Genomic DNA, 19,348 nt, shown 5'->3' with positions numbered 1-19,348 from the left:
CTCAAACAAAGTTTATTGACGTTGCCACATAATACATGCACCTTGCTTGCACGCCTTGATTGTGTGTATCATCATTAGCCACCTTGTTTACCATTCAGTTTGCTATGATATATCTGATAAAATATTCTACTAGTATATTGTCCTGATATAATAATCATAATAATAAAAACTGAATAATAATAATTATAACAACATATTAAATGAATACTAATATCAGTCTTATTAGCGCAGAATCCAACCTAAAACGGGTTGCTCAATGCGCCGCTTTTACATGTGCCACGTTATATTATGATAAAGTCATTGTAATTTATAGAAAAAGTCACACAGCCAGAGAACAACGCCAAGAGTTGTTATTAATATTAGGCACTTCTTAGATTTGAAATAATATTCTTAAACAGAGGAGAGAATGTCTAGAAAAGGTACAAAAAGTTCCCACTTAATTATTGTAGGGCAAAATCTCTTTACAGCTAGGAATTACATAACTGTATAGTAAACCTAAACGGCTTCAGTTAACTTCAACTTCAACGAGAAGTTTTCGTTCACTTGTTCTTCACTGTATATATTCCTATACAGTAGAGATGTTTACTCAACATTAGTACTTAGGTTCATTCATTCCACTTTTCCAATAAATAGCTTTTGGTCCTATTCCTGGGGTTAAACCCTTTAATAATTCAAACACACACCTTTCCGATCACATCTAAAGTGAGTCTCCCGAAGGCATCCATGAGACTGACTTCAGTTTTGCCATCAGCTTTTATGGAGAGGTACTGGATGAGTCTGTCAGAACTGTCATTGAAAACATGCATCAGCTCCATAAGGTACCTGGATACAAAAATATATACCATTAACTAATTATTTTATGAGTTATGAGGTACCTGGATACAAAGATATGTGATTAACTCCTAATATTTTATGAGTTATGCGGTACCTGGATATTGGACAATAACATTGAAATCCTTCAACAGGGTATTTTGGTCGGTATACTAGCTACCGCTATATGCCAATAAAACACATTAATTTATCAATTATTAGGGACCTGGATACATTTATATTGGATTCTGTTGATATATGGGGCATATTGCGATGCCTGAGTATTGCGACATATTGCGACACTTGAGTCATAATTCACAGAGGTATTATCTAATAACATAAATTTATTTCAAAGCGGTGCAGCAGCCAGCTGGTTATTGACCCACAGGCTTGATGAAGATAACAAAATTTGTATTGTGGCTTAAAGTAATATGAAGCACGCTAGACCAAGGTGTACATTTACTGTGAAGTGCTTTTCTTCTTGTGTTAAGCTACACAAATTACTCTACACCATTGACCAAAAAGTTCAGCAAATCAAACTTTCTTTTACAAGCAGCCTGCGTTTGATTAATAAATATATATCATAATTAGCTAAGAACTCTGCCTGGGACTCGGATCTAATGTAGACATGATAAAGAGGGCCGTGAATTGAATTATTATTTATGTATAACATTGTAAAAGTCGTTCATTAGACTATTAAAATTAAAGAGACAATCAAGATGCCATTTCCATTAAAGAATCAACCTAAGAGAAGTACATAACTCGATGTTGAGATTCTATGTACACATTTTTAGATTCAACCGTTGTAAGTTGGTTTTTTAGGCAGTTTATTTAGCTTGAGGAAAAAAGTTGAGGTTAACTGAAAAGATGCCATTTATCATCGTCGATGTTTAGAATAGAAAAAAAACTACTATGTTTTAAGTCACACCATTATAGACGGTATCAATTTTGAAATTCAGAAATGTACCAACAAACCCATTGAATTTCACTTATATTTGTATAGTAAATTCAACAAAATCATTGTAAGCAGCTAGTAACCATGCAAGCTATCTTTCCTTTTCATTGTTTTCAACTTTCCGACTTGCAAGGAAAAGCTTGTACGAATTTGACTTACTTCCTGTGAAACGCTGGATTGAAAATTTTGCGATGACGTTCCCATTTGGTGGTGTCTGTCTCACTAACAAGGCCATAACCCAGGAACCTTTGTCCAAAAACCTTCTGGAATCCCTGATATACGTAGAGAGGCTTGGCAAACTCATTATTCATGAGAAGTGTCTGTTGAAAGATAGAAAAGCATTTGGACCTCTTGAAACTATACACTGTTTGATACGTACTTGTATCGCCAGCAGTGACGGATCCAATTGCATGATTTCACAAAAAAGGGTGTTTGGCCCTGGGGTCATTGAAACCGACTTCCGTGTAGCGGTGGGGTGGGGGGGGGGGGGTAGTTGAGGTATGTGTGCCTATCCAATGACTTTTTATATCTGTATATAGGCCTAGCCAGGATCAAGGACCGAATCCAAGGTTTTCGATGAATAAGGCGAAACATTTACCCATTCCAAAGTGGTGGTCAAATTCTAAAACTTTCCCCAATTTACGTAGGGACATGAACCTTGGGGGAAGGTTCAGAGGTGACACGAGGATTTTACAAAAGAGGTGTGACCATGGGCTGTTGAATCCGACTCTCATGAAGGAAGAACTGAATTCCTCGCCACCCCCACCCCCCCAACTGCCTTCTCGAATAAGAAAGGAACAACTTATGCGTTGACTGACTATTTATACTATAAGTTAAGTCTTTTATGAGAAATAAACGCCAGGTTGGAGTAGGTAGTTTCTACAATTTCTACCGACGTCTGTAAATAGCAAATTTGCATGATTGCCGCTTATGTTTAGACTATAATTTAGGTCTGTAATGAATTAGGTTGAAAAACATAAGGTTGTGCTAATAACTAATTTTGAAGTTTTTGCGTGAGGTGGAATGGGTGGTGATGGGAGAATGCATAGCCACCCCCTCCCCCATACCCGTTGATGCGCGTCTGACCAGGCATGCTCCTTTGTTTAGATGTATATAATTTAAATGTAGTCACAACCGTAATTCATATAGCTGTGGATATATCCATGGGGCTATTACTACCGATCCATTGAATACCGGATTCATTTCCATATGAATAGGAAATACCTAAAGGGATATTCCGGCAGCAGAAAATGTAACATCCGTAATCTTAAAGGGGAAAAGGTTTTGTTAGTCAAGAAGTAATCAATATATTGAATCTTTCAAAACTGTAAAATTTCACAAGGATGTGTTCCATTAAGCTTGACCAGTTTTGTTACCATGTCAACAATGAAGAAAGTATTGGAAATTGAAATTTCTCTATTTGCATGTGATAATATGATAAAGTTTTTCGTTGATATATTCTGCAGAATTCCATGGAATCACTGATTTCTAGCTTGTTCACCTTCAGAATCTTTTACAAGGGTACTTTTTATGAAAAAGTCGCCAAGGAAAGAACCTGGGCACGAAAACCAAACTACCGAACGACTGATCCGCTCTCAACCCTAGTCCCCTTGCATCGGGACTGTGACTGTGTGATCATCGTCGGGTGTGCATCACTATTCCCCTCGAAAGGGAACAGATACTACACATGATCTTAGCCAAAAGGCCGAGAAGGGTGTCCTATTTCATCAATTGCAAAGGTTTAGTAAAATTGTAAAACAAATATTAAAGCACTATAAATCTGCTTTAATTTCTCTTACCTTATATGCATATTACAGAATAACTTAGGTTGGTAGTAATAGTCTTTATTCAACGTTGATGGACTGAGAACGTATACGTGTAAAGAACATACAATATGCACGGTAAAACCTGCTTTGCAGTTACCATTCATGCATTAAACCCCCAATGCGAGAAACAAGAATGTTGACGAACAGCTTATATACTAGGATCAGCACACAAATTTACGTTAATGTACCACCACGAGAGGCTAAATTTTACACCCTGGGTGTTCCATACACTGACCTTGGCAGCCATTGGATCAATGACACTGATAAAATGAGCATGAAAGAAGAACATTTTGATCACACGCCCATATTCCTTGTGCCTGTGGATTAAAAAGAGATATATATATTTAGCAACGACACATTTCGTAACAATGTTTACCACTCATTTACTTCGTTCCTTCCTATATCTCCTATCTACTTATGTACTTTGGAGTGTTAGCTCAGTGGTTAACGCCGATGCCTTTCAATCATAAGGTCGCCGGTTCGAGTCACTCCCAGATTAATGTATATGTCGTCCAGTAGTACCCTTAGCTTTCGATATGATGTACTTCAATGTCTGTACAATCTATAAAATAGGCGCTACAGCCCCGGGGCCGGGGTGAAATAAAGGGTGGGGGGTTGCCCGGGAAACTATGGGATATATTATATTTTAATCTAATATTTACATAAAAATGAGTCTTCAAGAAGATGGTCCGATGGCATGTACTTTCCCGGGGACCGACCTGGCTCTGAATGCATCTAACGTTACCTATACATCTGTCCCCGGATACTTCTGACAATAATTACTTAGTGTTGATTTACTCCTGAACACAAACTGACGCAACTCTCATAGGAAAGAATAAACATCACGTAAAATTGTATGGTCACAGAAGTCTACATATGGACCTATGATCTAGCTACACTATAGTTCTGTATTAATCTGTAACTAATGTTGATCGCATTACTTACATGTTGTAGACTGCTTCAGCTAACGTTAGCTCTCCTTTGCCGATTTCATCCAAAAAATCTGACCCTCCAACAAAAAAACTAAAATGAAATGAATGAAAGTATGAACAAAAATGACATTCCTCCGAATTATTAACTATATAAGCTGTCTACTAAGGGTAAGCCCTTAAACCACTTGCATGCACAAGATTTCAAAGCTAGGACATAGGGCGGGGGGGGGGGGGTCTGAGGCGGATCAACCGGTTTATGTAGGGTTTGGGCCTGCGTTACGTGGTGGAAGCTGACTCTTGTGCCGCAGGGGATGATTGGGGATTCTCCCACAACAAATATGAAACTTTAGGCGTCAATTAGTGCACTGTTCTGGGGCATAGTTAGACTGGTCTAAGTAAAGGCAAGGTTGTGCTAATACATCTTTTCAGTTTTTGTGTAAGGCTGGAATGGGGACGGTGGAGCGGTGTATCGACACCACACTCATGGATTCGCGCCTTATGTTGTCCTGGGCCCGATGAGTGGCCTAATATTCTTTCCCAACAAAATTTTTAAGAATCCATTTTTAACGTCCTTACAAATGTATTTTTATTAGCTCTATAACTAATTATCGAGATCTAGATAAGTTACATATACATTCTTTCGAAAGTTACCTCTTCAGTTTTGGACCAGGAAGATGGCTGTACTTCACATGCTGATAATGGATATATGCAGCATATCCCAGCACGACAAGGATTGCTAGCAGAAGAACACAAGGTAACACGTACAGCCACAACATCTTGTTCTTCAATAATGAGGAAAAAATAACACAGGACGGTGTTACGATCTCAGTTATTCTACAATAATCTTCGTCGGTGATAAATGAACAACCACCTATGCTGGCTGCACACAAGCTACGTGCATTGTTTATATGCCACAAAGAAGTTGACAATGTAATATACAGAATCTGTATACCTTGTATAGTTTTGAGTATCTTTGTGCACTCTGCCGTGAAAATGCGAGTCCAACGGTCGACTCGTATACACATCCGACAGTTTACCAGAGCGATTTCACCGAGTCAACATCTATTATTGATATACATATAAAATTATGATACCAAGTTCAGGAAAATTGTTTCCTATCATTGACCTTCTCACCGCTATTCAAGGTCAAATCAAGTGGAAGGCTCGTTGACAATTCGCATATATGTGCCTGTCTTCAGTATTGTGTTAAAATTTTGAGTAATAACGCTTAAAAGTCAGTCTCACTCTCAGGAGAGGAACCGTTCTTTTGAGTTATTCTAAAAGTTTCAGACAGGAGTCAGTGTTAAAGGCCACCGATATGTGCTTAATTCTGAAATAGTTCTAAAAATTGTTTCCGTTTTTAATGTAGCCTACTTTTACCAGCATAGGCGTAGGAGGCGGGGCTGCAGCCAAGGGCGGCGGAAGAACTTTTAATATGGGGGGGGGGGGGCACCAACGTCGAAGGGCACTTTGCAGAAATTCGATTGGACTGATGCAACCTGATATTTAGTACCCTTTATAACTCTTATTGTATTATCTTATTTGCGTATACACATCACACCATCAACGCCACCCCCCCCCCCCCCTTCAAGGAAACAATGCATACTAGCACTGCAATATCTAATGTGCAAATTGGGAAACAAGGAAAAAGACAAAATGAGGTGAAATCATTATAAAGTGCAAGTCCCTGCACACGCGATCGATACATGCATGAAAGCAAATGAAATATGTGAAAATACTGAAAGAAAAATAATTTTCTATGTGTTTTTCAATGGTTAAACTGATATTATTATGATCATTATTATTGTAACGTCTTTCCGAATAATTCTAACCAATTTGGAAGGGTTATAACACGGTTAATGATTGTATGTTATTGGCATGCGATGTAATAACCAACGCATGCCTATATGATATGCACATTAACATGTTGGACGCGCGCGTAGCGCGCGAAAAATTTTGGTAATATTTTTCGGGCAAGTCGTTACAGCCCCCCCCCCCCCCCCCAAATCAAATTGGGCTCCTACGCCTGTGGTAGTAAACATTTAAAACTTCCAGAAATATTTCATTCGACGTGGGTTTCGCTTTGTAAACTTTTTTTTATTTAGAAATTTTTATGTAGAAAAAGGGCACATTTTTAACCTGAGGAAAAGTGGGGGGGCACGTGCCCCTGTGCCCCCCGGTTCCGCCGCCCTTGGCTGCAGCCCCCCCAACCAAATATTTTTGTGAAAATTCGGGCAATATGCTGAGATTTTTTCGGGCACGTACTGAAAGAAAAAGGAATTGCAATTATGTAGCTAAAGGAAATCAATAGTTAAATATAAAAAATCTCGTTGGTAATTAAAGTAAATTCTAAACTTGCCCGACTAATTCGCCATTACTAATGTAAAAGAAAGTTTTGATATAATTGGCCGTCCATGCTTTTCTCCATCTACATAAGACATTTTGTTGTTTACATTAGCATCCCGCGGATGAAGCGATGTAGTAACCGATGCATACCTATATGATATGTATATTAACATATTGAACGCGGTTATATTTTTCGGGCAAGTCGTTACAGCCCCCCCCCCCATCACATTGGGCTCCTACGCCTATGTTTACCAATACCAGAGTATCTGAACGTTCAAATGTGGACGTTTTTCTTTTATTTGAATTAGATTATGAAATGTCTGATGGATTGCATTACAAGTTGAACCTTGTTATCCCTCGCTTGGTTTATAACTACCCGGAGAAACCTGGTGATTTTCCGGGTATCAAAGTGATCTACGAAGTAACCGAAGCTGACTGCCTCATCTTACCCCTCAATCTCTTCGGTGGACGTTTATTCCTGATGCAGCTGCTTCATTAGCTAAGAAGATAAGGTAGATAGCTTTGGTTAATTCGTAGATCACGTGATACGTACCCGGGACATCGCCGTTTTCCCGGCGGGGTATAAAGCGAGCAAGGGCTAACCAGTACGGCGTTGAACTCGTAATGTGAGGTATTTTAATATCTTTGAGAGTTGCAGTAAAATGCTTAGAGAAGTTAAAAACTGAGTGAGCGTAAAGTTAAAATTGAAAATTTTGGAAGTTTCAACTTGCTCTTTACAATTGAAAAAGTGTCTTGGCAATACAATGTTGAAAATCGAAGGAAGTTGATAATTGTAGGCCTTTTCGTGTTTTTAAAACGTCTAGTAAATAAAGTTACTCCAGATTTCGAGGTGACCATCTCCCCCCCCCCCTCTCCCTTCCCACCCTTCCGGTCTGGCTGTCATCCTAGATGCAAAATAATGCTATATGATTCCATAATGTTTAACTACACATTTGTGTTTTGCAATTGATACCGGTGTATACGAGTTTGCGTGCGTGTCAGCCATTTGGATTTTTGGGGGAGGGTGGGGGTGTGGGGCTAGGCTACGGTCCTGAATATATCGATCATATACAAATATATAATATTACGTGTGTGTAGGTACAAACAGGTATATCATATGTATATATTTTGACCCAAATGACAACAATCACTTCCTATACGAAGCACGGAATTTTGAGTAAAGTTGTCAAAAATTGTTCATAGAAAACTCATTCTATGCCTAGTATGGCTAATGAGGTAAACCTGTGAAGCATATCACAACCTGTTATAAAAGAAGTAGCCAATCGAGTATCTTGCAGAAGCTATTATCTATACTTTTTGCCGTCCATGTTTAGTCCCTAAAATTTTCTCTGGGAGGAGTACTTTCCTGTCCCCTGGTTACGCCAATCAACCCCCCTCCCCACACACGTAGGCGTTGTGATACATAACAAAGAAATTTCAGAGTTAAATACAATTTTGTAATGTGTTTCTCCATGTATAACGACTGTTCTACATACTTCAGTCAAATTAATGGCAGAAGAGTATCCTTCGGAGGATGGGAGTGTCATAATTCTATTATTTTTTACAAGGGCGTAGGAACCGCCGGTTGCGGATGGGGGCGCCAGCCCCCCAGTGAAAATATGGAGGGGCTGAAGTATCATTCCGCCCCCCTCCCCCCGCTTCGCAAGTCAGAAAACCCCTTTTTCATTTCCAAATGAGAAACAAATCTCATTTGGAGCACCAAATTGCATCTAAGGCCAGGTGAAAATGCAAAATTATTTACGTGGGTGTTATAGTGTGCTATATTGCACCAAATTGCATCTGAGGCCACCTGGAAATGCAAAAAAAATCCAAAGGGGAGGGGGAGACCCCTCCCCTTATACCCCTCCCCCAGGCCGGCCATCGGTCTTCAGCCCCCCCACTCAAAAGTACCTTCCTATGCCACTGATTTTTATGAAATCTTTTGAGATGTATTCCACGACAGCTGTGCTGAATGATTCAGCTGGATCTTCACATAAGCAAAGATAGCGTAAGAGTGTTTCACATACCACATAATCCCTAGAATGTTTAGTGAAAGCTGTGAGGTAAAGTCGATACATTTTCGAGAACACATATTTATTTAGATAAAATGTTGCAATTTTCTGTCCCACCTGGACCGCAGTAGCATCTACAAAAGTAAATTTAAAAGATGATCCCCAAACTGATCACCAGTTTTCTGTCAAAACTATAAAAAAAAAAGGTTTCTGTCCAAACTGCCCCAAATTTCCTACCCCCCCCCCTTCTCTTTGATGTTTTGATAGATTCCTTTCCACTGAACTAATTGGCCTCCTGGAAACAAAGGTACAGGTACTGGACACTGGATGGAGGTACATATTGAAGCTAATTTGTATCTCTTTCTGGCCAAGATAAAGTGCATTTGCATTCATAGGCTGTACTGTGTCGTTAAGTTTGCACCACCAATCTTGAAAGCTGGTCGACAACCTGGTCCTTTTGAGGAAGATAACATCTCACAGCTTTTAATTCTCATCAAGGAATGAGGAGGTTCATTCTTTACCATGGTGAAGTACATTTGCCAAGTTGACTATGTGATGGAAGATATCCCTGGAAGTATGAGAATAGTGTCTCATCTTTAAACTTCATCAGTAATTGATTGATTGGTTGATTGATATCCATACAGAAGCATCATAATCAATATTAAGAACAAGGAGAATTGGAACAAATCTACACTTATCGGAGATAATCAATATCAATCAATAATATAATAAATCTAATAAGTATAACTGGATTCCATAACTGGAAGACACAGATATTTACTGCTTAGCAGAAAATAAAGTTACTTCATTCTCATGGGATAGTGAGGTATATGGTTTATAATGGTCAAATGGACAAATTGTTGGGAGTATCAGAGTGGATTTCCATTCTATCCTGCACTGACATCTGGGTATAATTATTTAACCCGAGCATTGATTTAAATTCTGGTCACATCACCGATAATATTGTCAGATCTGATTACTAAAAGGAACATGAAAACTATATGTTACATGTTATATAAAGTGTTAATGTTCTTCCAAACAGACAAAGAAAAACATTTGCAATGATCAAATAATGTAATTCGAACAAAGCAAAATAAATGTTTGGTCCAATTGGGTTGTTGACAAATTGTTGGGAGTTACAGAGTAGATTTCCATTCTATCCGGCACTGACATCTGGAATAAATATTTAACCTGAGCAGTGATTTAAATTCTGGTCACATCACAGATAATATTGACAGATCTGATTATTAAAACCAAGATGAAAACTATATTTACAAAAAGTTACAAATTCTTTTGTTCAGTGATTTTCCTCTTTTTTTTCAGGACAGCTCTTTGCAAAAGTCTTAAGTTAAAGTTAAGTTTATTTAATTTCCAGTAATAATTAAAGATATTAATGTATTTAAAACTATTGATTCAATGTCCATGACAACAACAAATTTATAATTTAAATAGTGTTTTAAGAAAATACACATTAGACTTTTTTTGGCTTATTTGCTATTATTATGTACACTTATTATTTCCGAATTTTTACCTGGCAACTTTCAGTTTGAAGAAAACATATTAATTATTATCCTTTCATATTGATATACCAAGAAGGCACTGATGACAATTACTACTGTTGGTTTTTTATGACAAATTCAATTTATCCCCAGTAAGGTTTCTAATATAGGTAAGTATGTACACATATTTCAAAGTAAAATCATGAAAAGTGGAAACTATTACATAGGCAAGATCCTAAGACTGAAAAGTAAAGATATTCAAATACAATGCTGCACTTAAAAAGACATTTATCGATGAAGCATGAAGATCAAATTGGACAAAAATTCAATCCTATCTTCAAAGCTATGGAAGTATTACATTGATTGTTTCTGACTGGTACTAATGGCAAGGTGTAAACAATTTTTTATATTACTAATATTTCATATTGAATATAGAGAAGTGTGCCAGGGGAGGTCCCTAGAGCAGAGAGTAGTTCAAATGTTATAGGCTATTGAAACACTCATGTTGAAACGGCCTGAGGTATCATCCTTGATTTAAGATTATTTCTGTTAATTATTTCTACTATTAATATTCAATTGTTATTTTGGATACCATTCGCAGGGGATGGTAGAATAGATTGTTGTACCACGCTTGTACAATCAAGTCCAATTTTTTCTTTGCTTGTCTTCTTTCTTTCTAATATGTGTCCACTCACAGAAACATTCATGATTCTTCAAAAACAGTTGAATAATCTGTACCACGCATCCTTTTTTGTCTTTTGTACATGATTTCAGGTTCCTAGGTATTTCATCTCACTTCAACTCAAGCTCCCCGATTTGATACACTGGTCATTACTTCTCTCTTAAAGTGACCATCACTTCTGGCCATCACTTCTCTCTCAAAGTGATGTAGTTAGCACAATGACCAGACGGCTTCAGGGTTAGTCGTTCGTAAATACCAAAATCCTGGTCAGGTACCAACTTGAAGGTTAGTTTCTGGAGAAGTTTACTAAGAATGATCTTAGCTTCAATCTGTTTAAGAAAATGAAAGAAAATTTAATATGAGCAAGTCTGACAAAGATGTAAAGTTCACCTCACATGTAATGAAGAGAATTTAAGAATTCTGTAAAATGATGACTGGTCTCAAAAGTAAATTCTTCAGTTTTAATGATCTGGTAAAAATAGTGGAACAGATTTCAAGAGCTGTAACAGGGTGGTCTTTAAAATGCACGCTCCGCCACCATACGAAATGTCAGAACTTCTACAGGAATACCTTCTTTTGAATTACTTAAACGTTTAATGACCTATCATTACTCACCATGGCAAACTGTTGACCAATACAGGAACGAGGTCCTAATGAAAATGGGAAGTACGTATACAAGGTTCTGAAGGGAAAAATATCAAAAAGATCAAAGCTTCTCACTGTCCTGTTGATTCATGAATGATCAAGAAAAATGTTCTAATATGAAACTTATGAATAGGAAGTGATCATAAGAAGCCTGAAATAAGTTTTCACAATGAACAATAGCTTTCTACATGCAGGCGCATAGTCAGAGATAATTTTCAGGGGGATGGGGGCACAAGGAGTGGGTACAAGTTGGGTTATTGTTTAAGGCAAGGAACACTCCCCTTTTGAGAAATTTACAACTTCTGACTGGGTGCTTAATATTTTTCTTTATATCAGTTAAGGAATACTCACTGGTCCTCGTTTAGCTTGAATCGCTCAGGGTCATAGGTCAGTGGATCCTTATAATACTGCTCCATTCTACACATGGCAAAAGAAGTGACCTAGTAAAAACAAAAAATAGCATTTGTATCACAATGTTTTCAAGGAGATCGTCATTACCGTCGTCCTTTAAAAGAACATATGGCCTTAGCATCGCAAAGTTACCGAATATTGTAAAGATTTTATCTCTCAGTAAATCCCCTTTCTACATCTCATTTCCTGCTATATCCTTCACAGTGAAGCCATTTGCAGATGATATCCCAAGTTGATATCTACAAGAATGATTGTTCATCAGTACATCTCATTCTCTCAACTTCATCTCCAGTGACCTCATTAGTGTTTTAGCAGATGATATCCCAAGATGGCATCAATAACATGTACAAGATAAAAAAGTTTGTCTAATGGTACATCCCTTGTTTAAACACCATTTCGTGATACAGCATTCCCAAGTGTAGTGGTTTACATATAAAATCCCATGATAATAACATTCTCCTATCCCTGTAAACGGTTACTCACAAATAGCGATGTCCCTGCTGGCATTTTGAAGCCCACGACGTCCATTTCATCGGGGATGACACGAGCTGAACCTGATACCGGTGGATAGAGGCGGAGGGTTTCTTTGAAGACCTAAGGAATACAAAATATAAATACTGATGTCAACATTGTCTTACAAATGATGTGAACAAACACTTTACTTTACTACTATGGGGGTGGGGGTGGTGGGGCTGGTGGGGGTGGCAGGGGTGGGGAGGGGCATCAAGCACCAGGTCGTGCTTCGGACAATTCTGACACCTGCCCGCTTTTTGAAGTGTCCATTTCTTACAGTATGAAATATTGTACAGTATGAAATACAGTATGAAATATTATGAAGTACAGTATGAAATATTATGAGAATACATTATTCCAATGTGATTTTCAGAAAACTCAAGCCCAAGGCTGCAATACCCTGGCCTTCTTGCCAGGCCTGGGGGAATAAGAGGGAAGGACTATTGACGGCGGATACACATTGACTCCCGATTTGTGGCAACATACGGCAAAATGTCATATCACAAGATGTTTTCATTTTTATTGTGCAGCAGAGTTAGAGTTAGCTGTATTATTTCAGAACAACAATATGCAATTAGGGGCAGCTTTGGAACCCATCAATCCCTTAGCTCCTTCAAGTTGGCTGGAGAAGTAATTGGAAAGAACAGAAGTGCATAGAAATATAGAGCCTAATTCTCTTTCCTGTTATGACAATGAAACTTTAAGTTGCAATACTGATGGCACAACTGGGAACCATTGCAAAGAATTAGGCTCCCATTGTAGCATGGGACTAAATCATCTATTGACCACAGCGACAAGACTGTTGTGTTACTCTACTTCATTAAGGCTTTACCAGTGACATATATTCCAATTTGCCTAAATCTTCATATTCAATATTTTCCTTATCTCCAATAACGGTGTCAACTTCTTCCAGTAACCTGGAGTAAAAAATAAAATAAATAAAAAGAGGGAAATGAAGATAGAAAAACTTAGAGATGGTTTATAGTATAAAATATGTCAGTATACAAATTTCTAAGATTTGCACTAGTGTTGTGAACAAAACACAGCCTCTTGAAAATATTTAGAAAAACAACAACAACAAACAAACAACGATAGGTGCTTCAGAACTTCACAAAGACCAGGGGAATACCCTACTGGTGAGACAAAAGAGACTACTGACAAACATGAACTCAATTCTTTCTCAAAGTCTACTTTCTCATAAAAGTGTATTAACACAATGACAACATGTATCTACTGCAGAAACCAACATATTTCACTTAAAAATGTATAGTACCTACCTTTCCATTATGTGAGGGTTTTGACCCAGTGACAGTAAGGTGAAAGCAAGGACATTACTGGTGGTTTCTTGCCCTGTTTTTAAAGAGATATAAAGCAAATATGAATGCAGATCTCTTTACATATGCTTTTCTCAGAAAGATCACAAGGTAATGCTGTGTAAACTTGAAGCGTGTTCATCAAAATTCATGTTACAGACTTGCAAAGAGATGGAAATCCCACCAAAATATGCTGGATCTTGCCATTAGGTACATCAATTGTCTGTGGTTCCCAACAGTTCTGCACATAGAACCTATAATTAAGGTTTAACTATAAATACAAACAAGTATGTACACTTATGACACATCACCATAGAAGTAGACTGTACCCTGCCAAATCTACATGAATTTATGGTTGCCATGGCATGAGAGATAAACAAACTGTTACTGTATATGTCATAGGGAATAATTTATTGTTCAAACTTTGTATAGCTCTGAACTTAAATAAAATACATGAAGAAACTAAAAAATGCACTCTGTGCTTCAGGACCATCCACTACTCTGGTATTCATCCTTTTCACTTGTTTACCCCATTTTTCAAGTTCATCATTCTGGTGACCTAGCAGACTGGCAGATATTGAGATTTTTTTATGAGTAATGGTGCTTACTTGTAAATGGAGTTATATTACAATGATTGAAGTGTTTTCAGTTCAAGATTTTTTGCACTTCTTTTCCCCCAAAATATCAGCATTTTCTGTTTTCTTCTGACCTTTTTTTAGCAACCATTGAAAGTGCTGTGACCCTCGCTTTTAAATCCCAACAACCTATTTTAGTGTTAAGACATATAACACAGAGTATATTGTATACAGCAGAAATAAGAGAACATCCATGACCTTTAGAGACAAAATCATCAAATTTCATAAATGGAATTAGAAAATCTCACCAGCCACAAAAAATGTTACAAATTCATCTACCATTTCCTCCAAAGTATAATCTTCCTCAGCTTGTGCGACCTTTACCACAAAGCTAAGAATATCCTTCGGTAACTCTTTCCCATGTTTCATGTCATTGACGCGTTGAGTGATGATGTCTCTGCCTGTATCTCTCAGTAGTTTCACCGAATCTCGGACCTCTTTTCTGTAGGCTCTTGCTTCATGACGGATGTCAAACTGTTGAGGGAAGATTAATGTATGTACAGATGATGACAATCTATTCACAATATTACACAGTTCCCATATATTCTTTGTACAGTGTGACCAAGGCTGTATAGTCAACAATATAAGAACAGGGAGTGCAAAACCAGTTGGGTGTATCAAACTTTTACTGATCCCTTTTCTACTTAGAAATGGTCCAAATGACTCCACAGTTGTAGAAATGATGTTTATGTATGTATGTCTATATGGGGGAATGGGGGAGGGGGGGTAGGAGGGGGAGAGAACAAATGGAAGGGTGAATGAAGGACTAGAGGAACTGGTAGTTGTGGGGCTCCCTATAACAAGCAATTCTCTGATATTTATGACACTGAGTACGCTAACATTTATGGCCCTGAACTTTGAAGCTAAGTGAGATGACAAGTTGAATGGTTACTCCTCCTCCTCCTTGCAACAGTGAAAACTTCAACTATATATTCTGAAAGCAAACATTTAAACTTCAAGCAGGAGAAATGTATCATGTCCCTGTCAGTCAAGTTGTCAACAAATTGTTGGCTTCACATATGTGGGTAGCAGCTGCTTTCAACAATATCTTCAAAGCAATACTTCCAGGTCTTGTCTACCTGGAGTTACATATCCACAAATCTAGGGATATTTGGCAAACATGTTGAAATGAGTAAGCGAACTTTTTTTCTTCTAATATCATCGTAATCTAAATGTTCACGTTTTCCATGCAGTAGTTAACATAATTGTATTTGCAGGGTCTACGCTTTTTTAAACAACACTTGAGGCAAGGTAGAGAGGTCCTGATAAATTGCTAGCCATGGGAATCCCAATACCATTGCAAAAGGTCAGTTGAAATCACTTTGAGGCTGTGTTCATTATAAAATTGGAACCAGTGACGTGCAGAGAATTTGATAGGTGTGGCGAGAGGTGAGGTGGGGGGGGGGGAGGAGGTGATTGGGCCAAATCCAAACAGGCTGAACATTTATGGAATGTTCAGAGGTACATGGAGGATTTTATACAGCAGGTGGTTTGGCCTTTATGTCATGAGGAATAGCAAATGGTGCATTTTTCTGAGGCTAATTTACACTATAAAATAGGTCTAGAATTAGCCCTTAACACAATGTTGTACTAATAAATGCTCTCGATTGATTGTACGAGGCTGAGGAGGTGTACACCAGTAGCAGTGGATCAATGCTTCCACGGCTGAATGTACAAAAATCCCCTGACTGAAATATTTTGCCCTGAGTGATGCTGAGAGGTGATGGCCCATGGCCTCCCCCCCCCTCCTCCCCCAATTTCACCCTCCCAATTGTAGATAACCAATGATTGAGCATCATTTCCTTTGCATGTACAATTATATACTTCCAGTAGAGTACTTACATGAAGTAGTGGTGACAGGCTTTCAAACATGGCCCCCAAAGATACCGAGATTGCCTTTGTAAACAGTGTGTCATTATTTATCATATCCCCTTCCATCGAGAAGGCAACCTAAATTTAATTATGTAAAGGAAGGAAATATTTCGCTCAGACAATGGCAAACAGAATATCAAACCTAGAAATTAATTGCCAGGTATTGTATCATCTCTCATCTTCAGTGATAATAATCGATAAATATTGATCAATAATATCGAACTAGATTAATTAATAAATTAAGCAACACAATTCATGCAACACGAGGAAGGCTTGTGAAGGTACAACTACAACAATATTTCTTACTAAGGAGAGCCAAAATCATTCAGAGGTAGATCTATACAGGTGGCACTGATTATGGGTAACCACACATGTTCACATGTATATCAGTCACATATCTGTGGGAAGTGTTCAAAGGAAAGACCTTTTTGCTAAGTTGAAGCTCCGGCCCACCCCGTCAAATCATAACACGTCCTCTCGGTCCTACAGACGAAAGACTATTTTGTCGCAAACGAGAAGATATTGATAAGGTAATGTGGAGTCAGAGTTCAAATTCCCTTCCTGCGCATATGCTTGCATTTACCTTGCAGATAACATCTAGTGTAACTCTCTCCAACTCGTCCATTACTTTGATTTCAGATTTCCCATCAGCCTTCGATGCGAGATTCTCCACCAGCCGGTCGGCGCTCTCACCGAACGTGCCTGTCAATTCCATCAGATACCTTGGTGTGAAAAAATACATCAGATTTTCATCAAAAGGAAGCAACCTACTGGTTTGCCACTTTGGCTGTGGGCTGCTGAACTCTTCAGATATACCTATACAAAGGATAACTGTAATTCCACATACCCCCCACCCGATTCTGCCACCATCTCTTAGGTTTAAGCTGGAATGAGATGTCCTTTTACACAGCCCCCAACAGGAACGTCCACCTTTCGTAAAGTGGGGCCTTGTTCTTTCCGTACAAACAACACTGTGGCTATGGACAAATGATCACACAACAGTACCGCAACATCAAACCCAGATATGTACTTGTGATCTTCTAAATGATACTTACTTGCGATGAAATGCTGGATTCATAATCCTGCGATGAAATTCCCATCGGCTATGATCGACTTCACTGACCAGTCCTCTCCCCATAAACCGACTGCCAAACAGAGCTCGGAATGCTTCATAATTCTGAGCTGGCTTTAAGTATTTACTACTCAAAAGAATTTCCTACGAATGAGAAAGAGGAGGTGGAATATTTACATAGAAATGTTTATGATATATTTTTCGCCTAATTTAATAAAAGACCAAATTAAAGTTTACAGGAAGGGATTTTTTTGGATTAGCAGTCAAAATTTTCGAATTTTGAATCGTAAGATGTCAAGATTCTGATTGAATAGGTTTTTTGTTTAAAAGTTCACCAGGTATTTAAGTGGACCACTGTTTAGCATAATGAATAAAAAACAATGAACATTTATTTAACACAAAACACCAACTGACCTTAACAGTTTTGGGATCTGCAACTACCACAAATGGAAAATGCACGAAGAATACAACTGCAACTGGTCCGTATTCAGAATGTCTGCAAGATATAAAACGTCACAAGGCAACGCATGAATATAACAAGCATTAATCGCATCCTTTATATCTATACATTGAAGGACATATATGGATTTCTGCAGAGATATGGAATAACGATTTGGTTAGATTAGAGATATAAACCAAAAATATGGTTTTATTAAGCCTTCCAGCAATACTAGCTCTTTGTGGGACAAAATGCATTCTTTATTAGACTGTAAAAAAAGTTCTCACTTAGAAGCAGCCAGATCGTTGTAAAAACTCATATAGAAATGAGTTAGAGTATTGAGGGGATTTCCAATTAAGTTTGAATGTTAAACATGAATTGGTCGAAAGTTAGAATCCATGGGCACGAGGCAGCTGTTTAGGGCAGTAACATGCAGCCACTCAGACTGAGGTCCCCCTCAATGTTTGTCGGCAAACGCTAAATAAACTAAACTTGGTCCCATATGCTCCAATCCATGGAAATAAAGAGTAAAGAAAAACAGCACACAAACAGGACAATTTATGCGTCCTAATCTACTTCTTATTCAGTTCTTAAAGTCAACACATACTAAGTAATAAGGAACATCAAATCATTGTGGGAGAAGGGAGAGATAAACAGAAATGACAGATTGAGATACGTCCAGGCAAAACTGTAAGGTCAGAATGTTGTGGTCAGAAGATTAGAGATAATGATTCCTTGGGAGGCCTAGGACCTACAGTACATTTTGAAGGAATGGTGCATATACGAGAAATTTGTTTTTTATAGTCCACCTTATGCAAACTGTCAATCAATTCAATTTAATTACAATCGTTCATCTGTCAGCTGATAGTATGATTATCACCTAAAAATACATGTTTTGTGACAGAGAAAATTGTGACCAAATGTCCTAATGTGAAAACTTGTGCACAATAAGTATATGATAGGCTGATGAATCTTTTACATAAAAATAGGGACTTTAACAGTGATCAAAGTTTAAAGGGTGTGAAGACTGGCGCAAAAAGAAACGTCTAACGCCGGTAATCTGACCTAGTTTTGAATGAGGTGTAACAGAAGTGTTAGACACCACCATCGATCCCAGAAAATACGCACACAGCTTTCTACCTTCGGTAATTAGACACTAGTGTACAGTCAATACATACAGCTGCGGTCAATACCCACAGCACAGTGTGCAAACGATACAGCGATGGACATCTCAGGTCCAACTAAAGATAACAAGGTATCACGTTTCATTACTGTCTGCATTTTGTAGCGACAAGCAGAAAACTTCACTTGCAAGCAACGGAAAGTTAACATTTTCAGAGCGCGGCACGCGGTTTGGGGCGAGTCTTCAATGCCTTTAAGCAAAGA

The 19,348-nt window shown here is 38.1% G+C and overlaps 1 protein-coding gene and 1 pseudogene across 1 annotated transcript in view; both read right to left on the bottom strand.

Annotated features, from left to right (window-relative positions):
• LOC139970423 (uncharacterized) overlaps nucleotides 1-19,348 on the bottom strand; it is a 45,134-nt gene that overhangs the window by 6,130 nt on the left and 19,656 nt on the right. Inside the window, exons 18-34 of the mRNA XM_071976078.1 lie at nucleotides 17,938-18,019; nucleotides 17,507-17,667; nucleotides 17,035-17,173; nucleotides 16,422-16,529; nucleotides 14,828-15,053; nucleotides 13,909-13,981; nucleotides 13,464-13,548; nucleotides 12,602-12,712; nucleotides 12,059-12,147; nucleotides 11,678-11,744; nucleotides 11,252-11,391; nucleotides 9,403-9,449; nucleotides 5,175-5,505; nucleotides 4,537-4,614; nucleotides 3,827-3,908; nucleotides 1,925-2,085; nucleotides 684-822 (exon numbers count right to left, since the gene is read on the bottom strand). Coding sequence (XP_071832179.1) covers nucleotides 684-822; nucleotides 1,925-2,085; nucleotides 3,827-3,908; nucleotides 4,537-4,614; nucleotides 5,175-5,505; nucleotides 9,403-9,449; nucleotides 11,252-11,391; nucleotides 11,678-11,744; nucleotides 12,059-12,147; nucleotides 12,602-12,712; nucleotides 13,464-13,548; nucleotides 13,909-13,981; nucleotides 14,828-15,053; nucleotides 16,422-16,529; nucleotides 17,035-17,173; nucleotides 17,507-17,667; nucleotides 17,938-18,019 — 2,119 coding nt within the window. The remainder of the gene's footprint in view (nucleotides 1-683; nucleotides 823-1,924; nucleotides 2,086-3,826; nucleotides 3,909-4,536; nucleotides 4,615-5,174; nucleotides 5,506-9,402; nucleotides 9,450-11,251; nucleotides 11,392-11,677; nucleotides 11,745-12,058; nucleotides 12,148-12,601; nucleotides 12,713-13,463; nucleotides 13,549-13,908; nucleotides 13,982-14,827; nucleotides 15,054-16,421; nucleotides 16,530-17,034; nucleotides 17,174-17,506; nucleotides 17,668-17,937; nucleotides 18,020-19,348) is intronic.
• On the bottom strand, nucleotides 3,406-3,482 carry LOC139972702 (U2 spliceosomal RNA; annotated as a pseudogene).

This window comes from Apostichopus japonicus, chromosome 8 (assembly GCF_037975245.1).
Source record: "Apostichopus japonicus isolate 1M-3 chromosome 8, ASM3797524v1, whole genome shotgun sequence".
In the NCBI taxonomy this organism is placed as follows: domain Eukaryota; kingdom Metazoa; phylum Echinodermata; class Holothuroidea; order Aspidochirotida; family Stichopodidae; genus Apostichopus; species Apostichopus japonicus.
The sequence above is the reverse complement of the archived record's forward strand: the minus strand, read 5'-3'. Positions and strand labels throughout refer to the sequence as shown.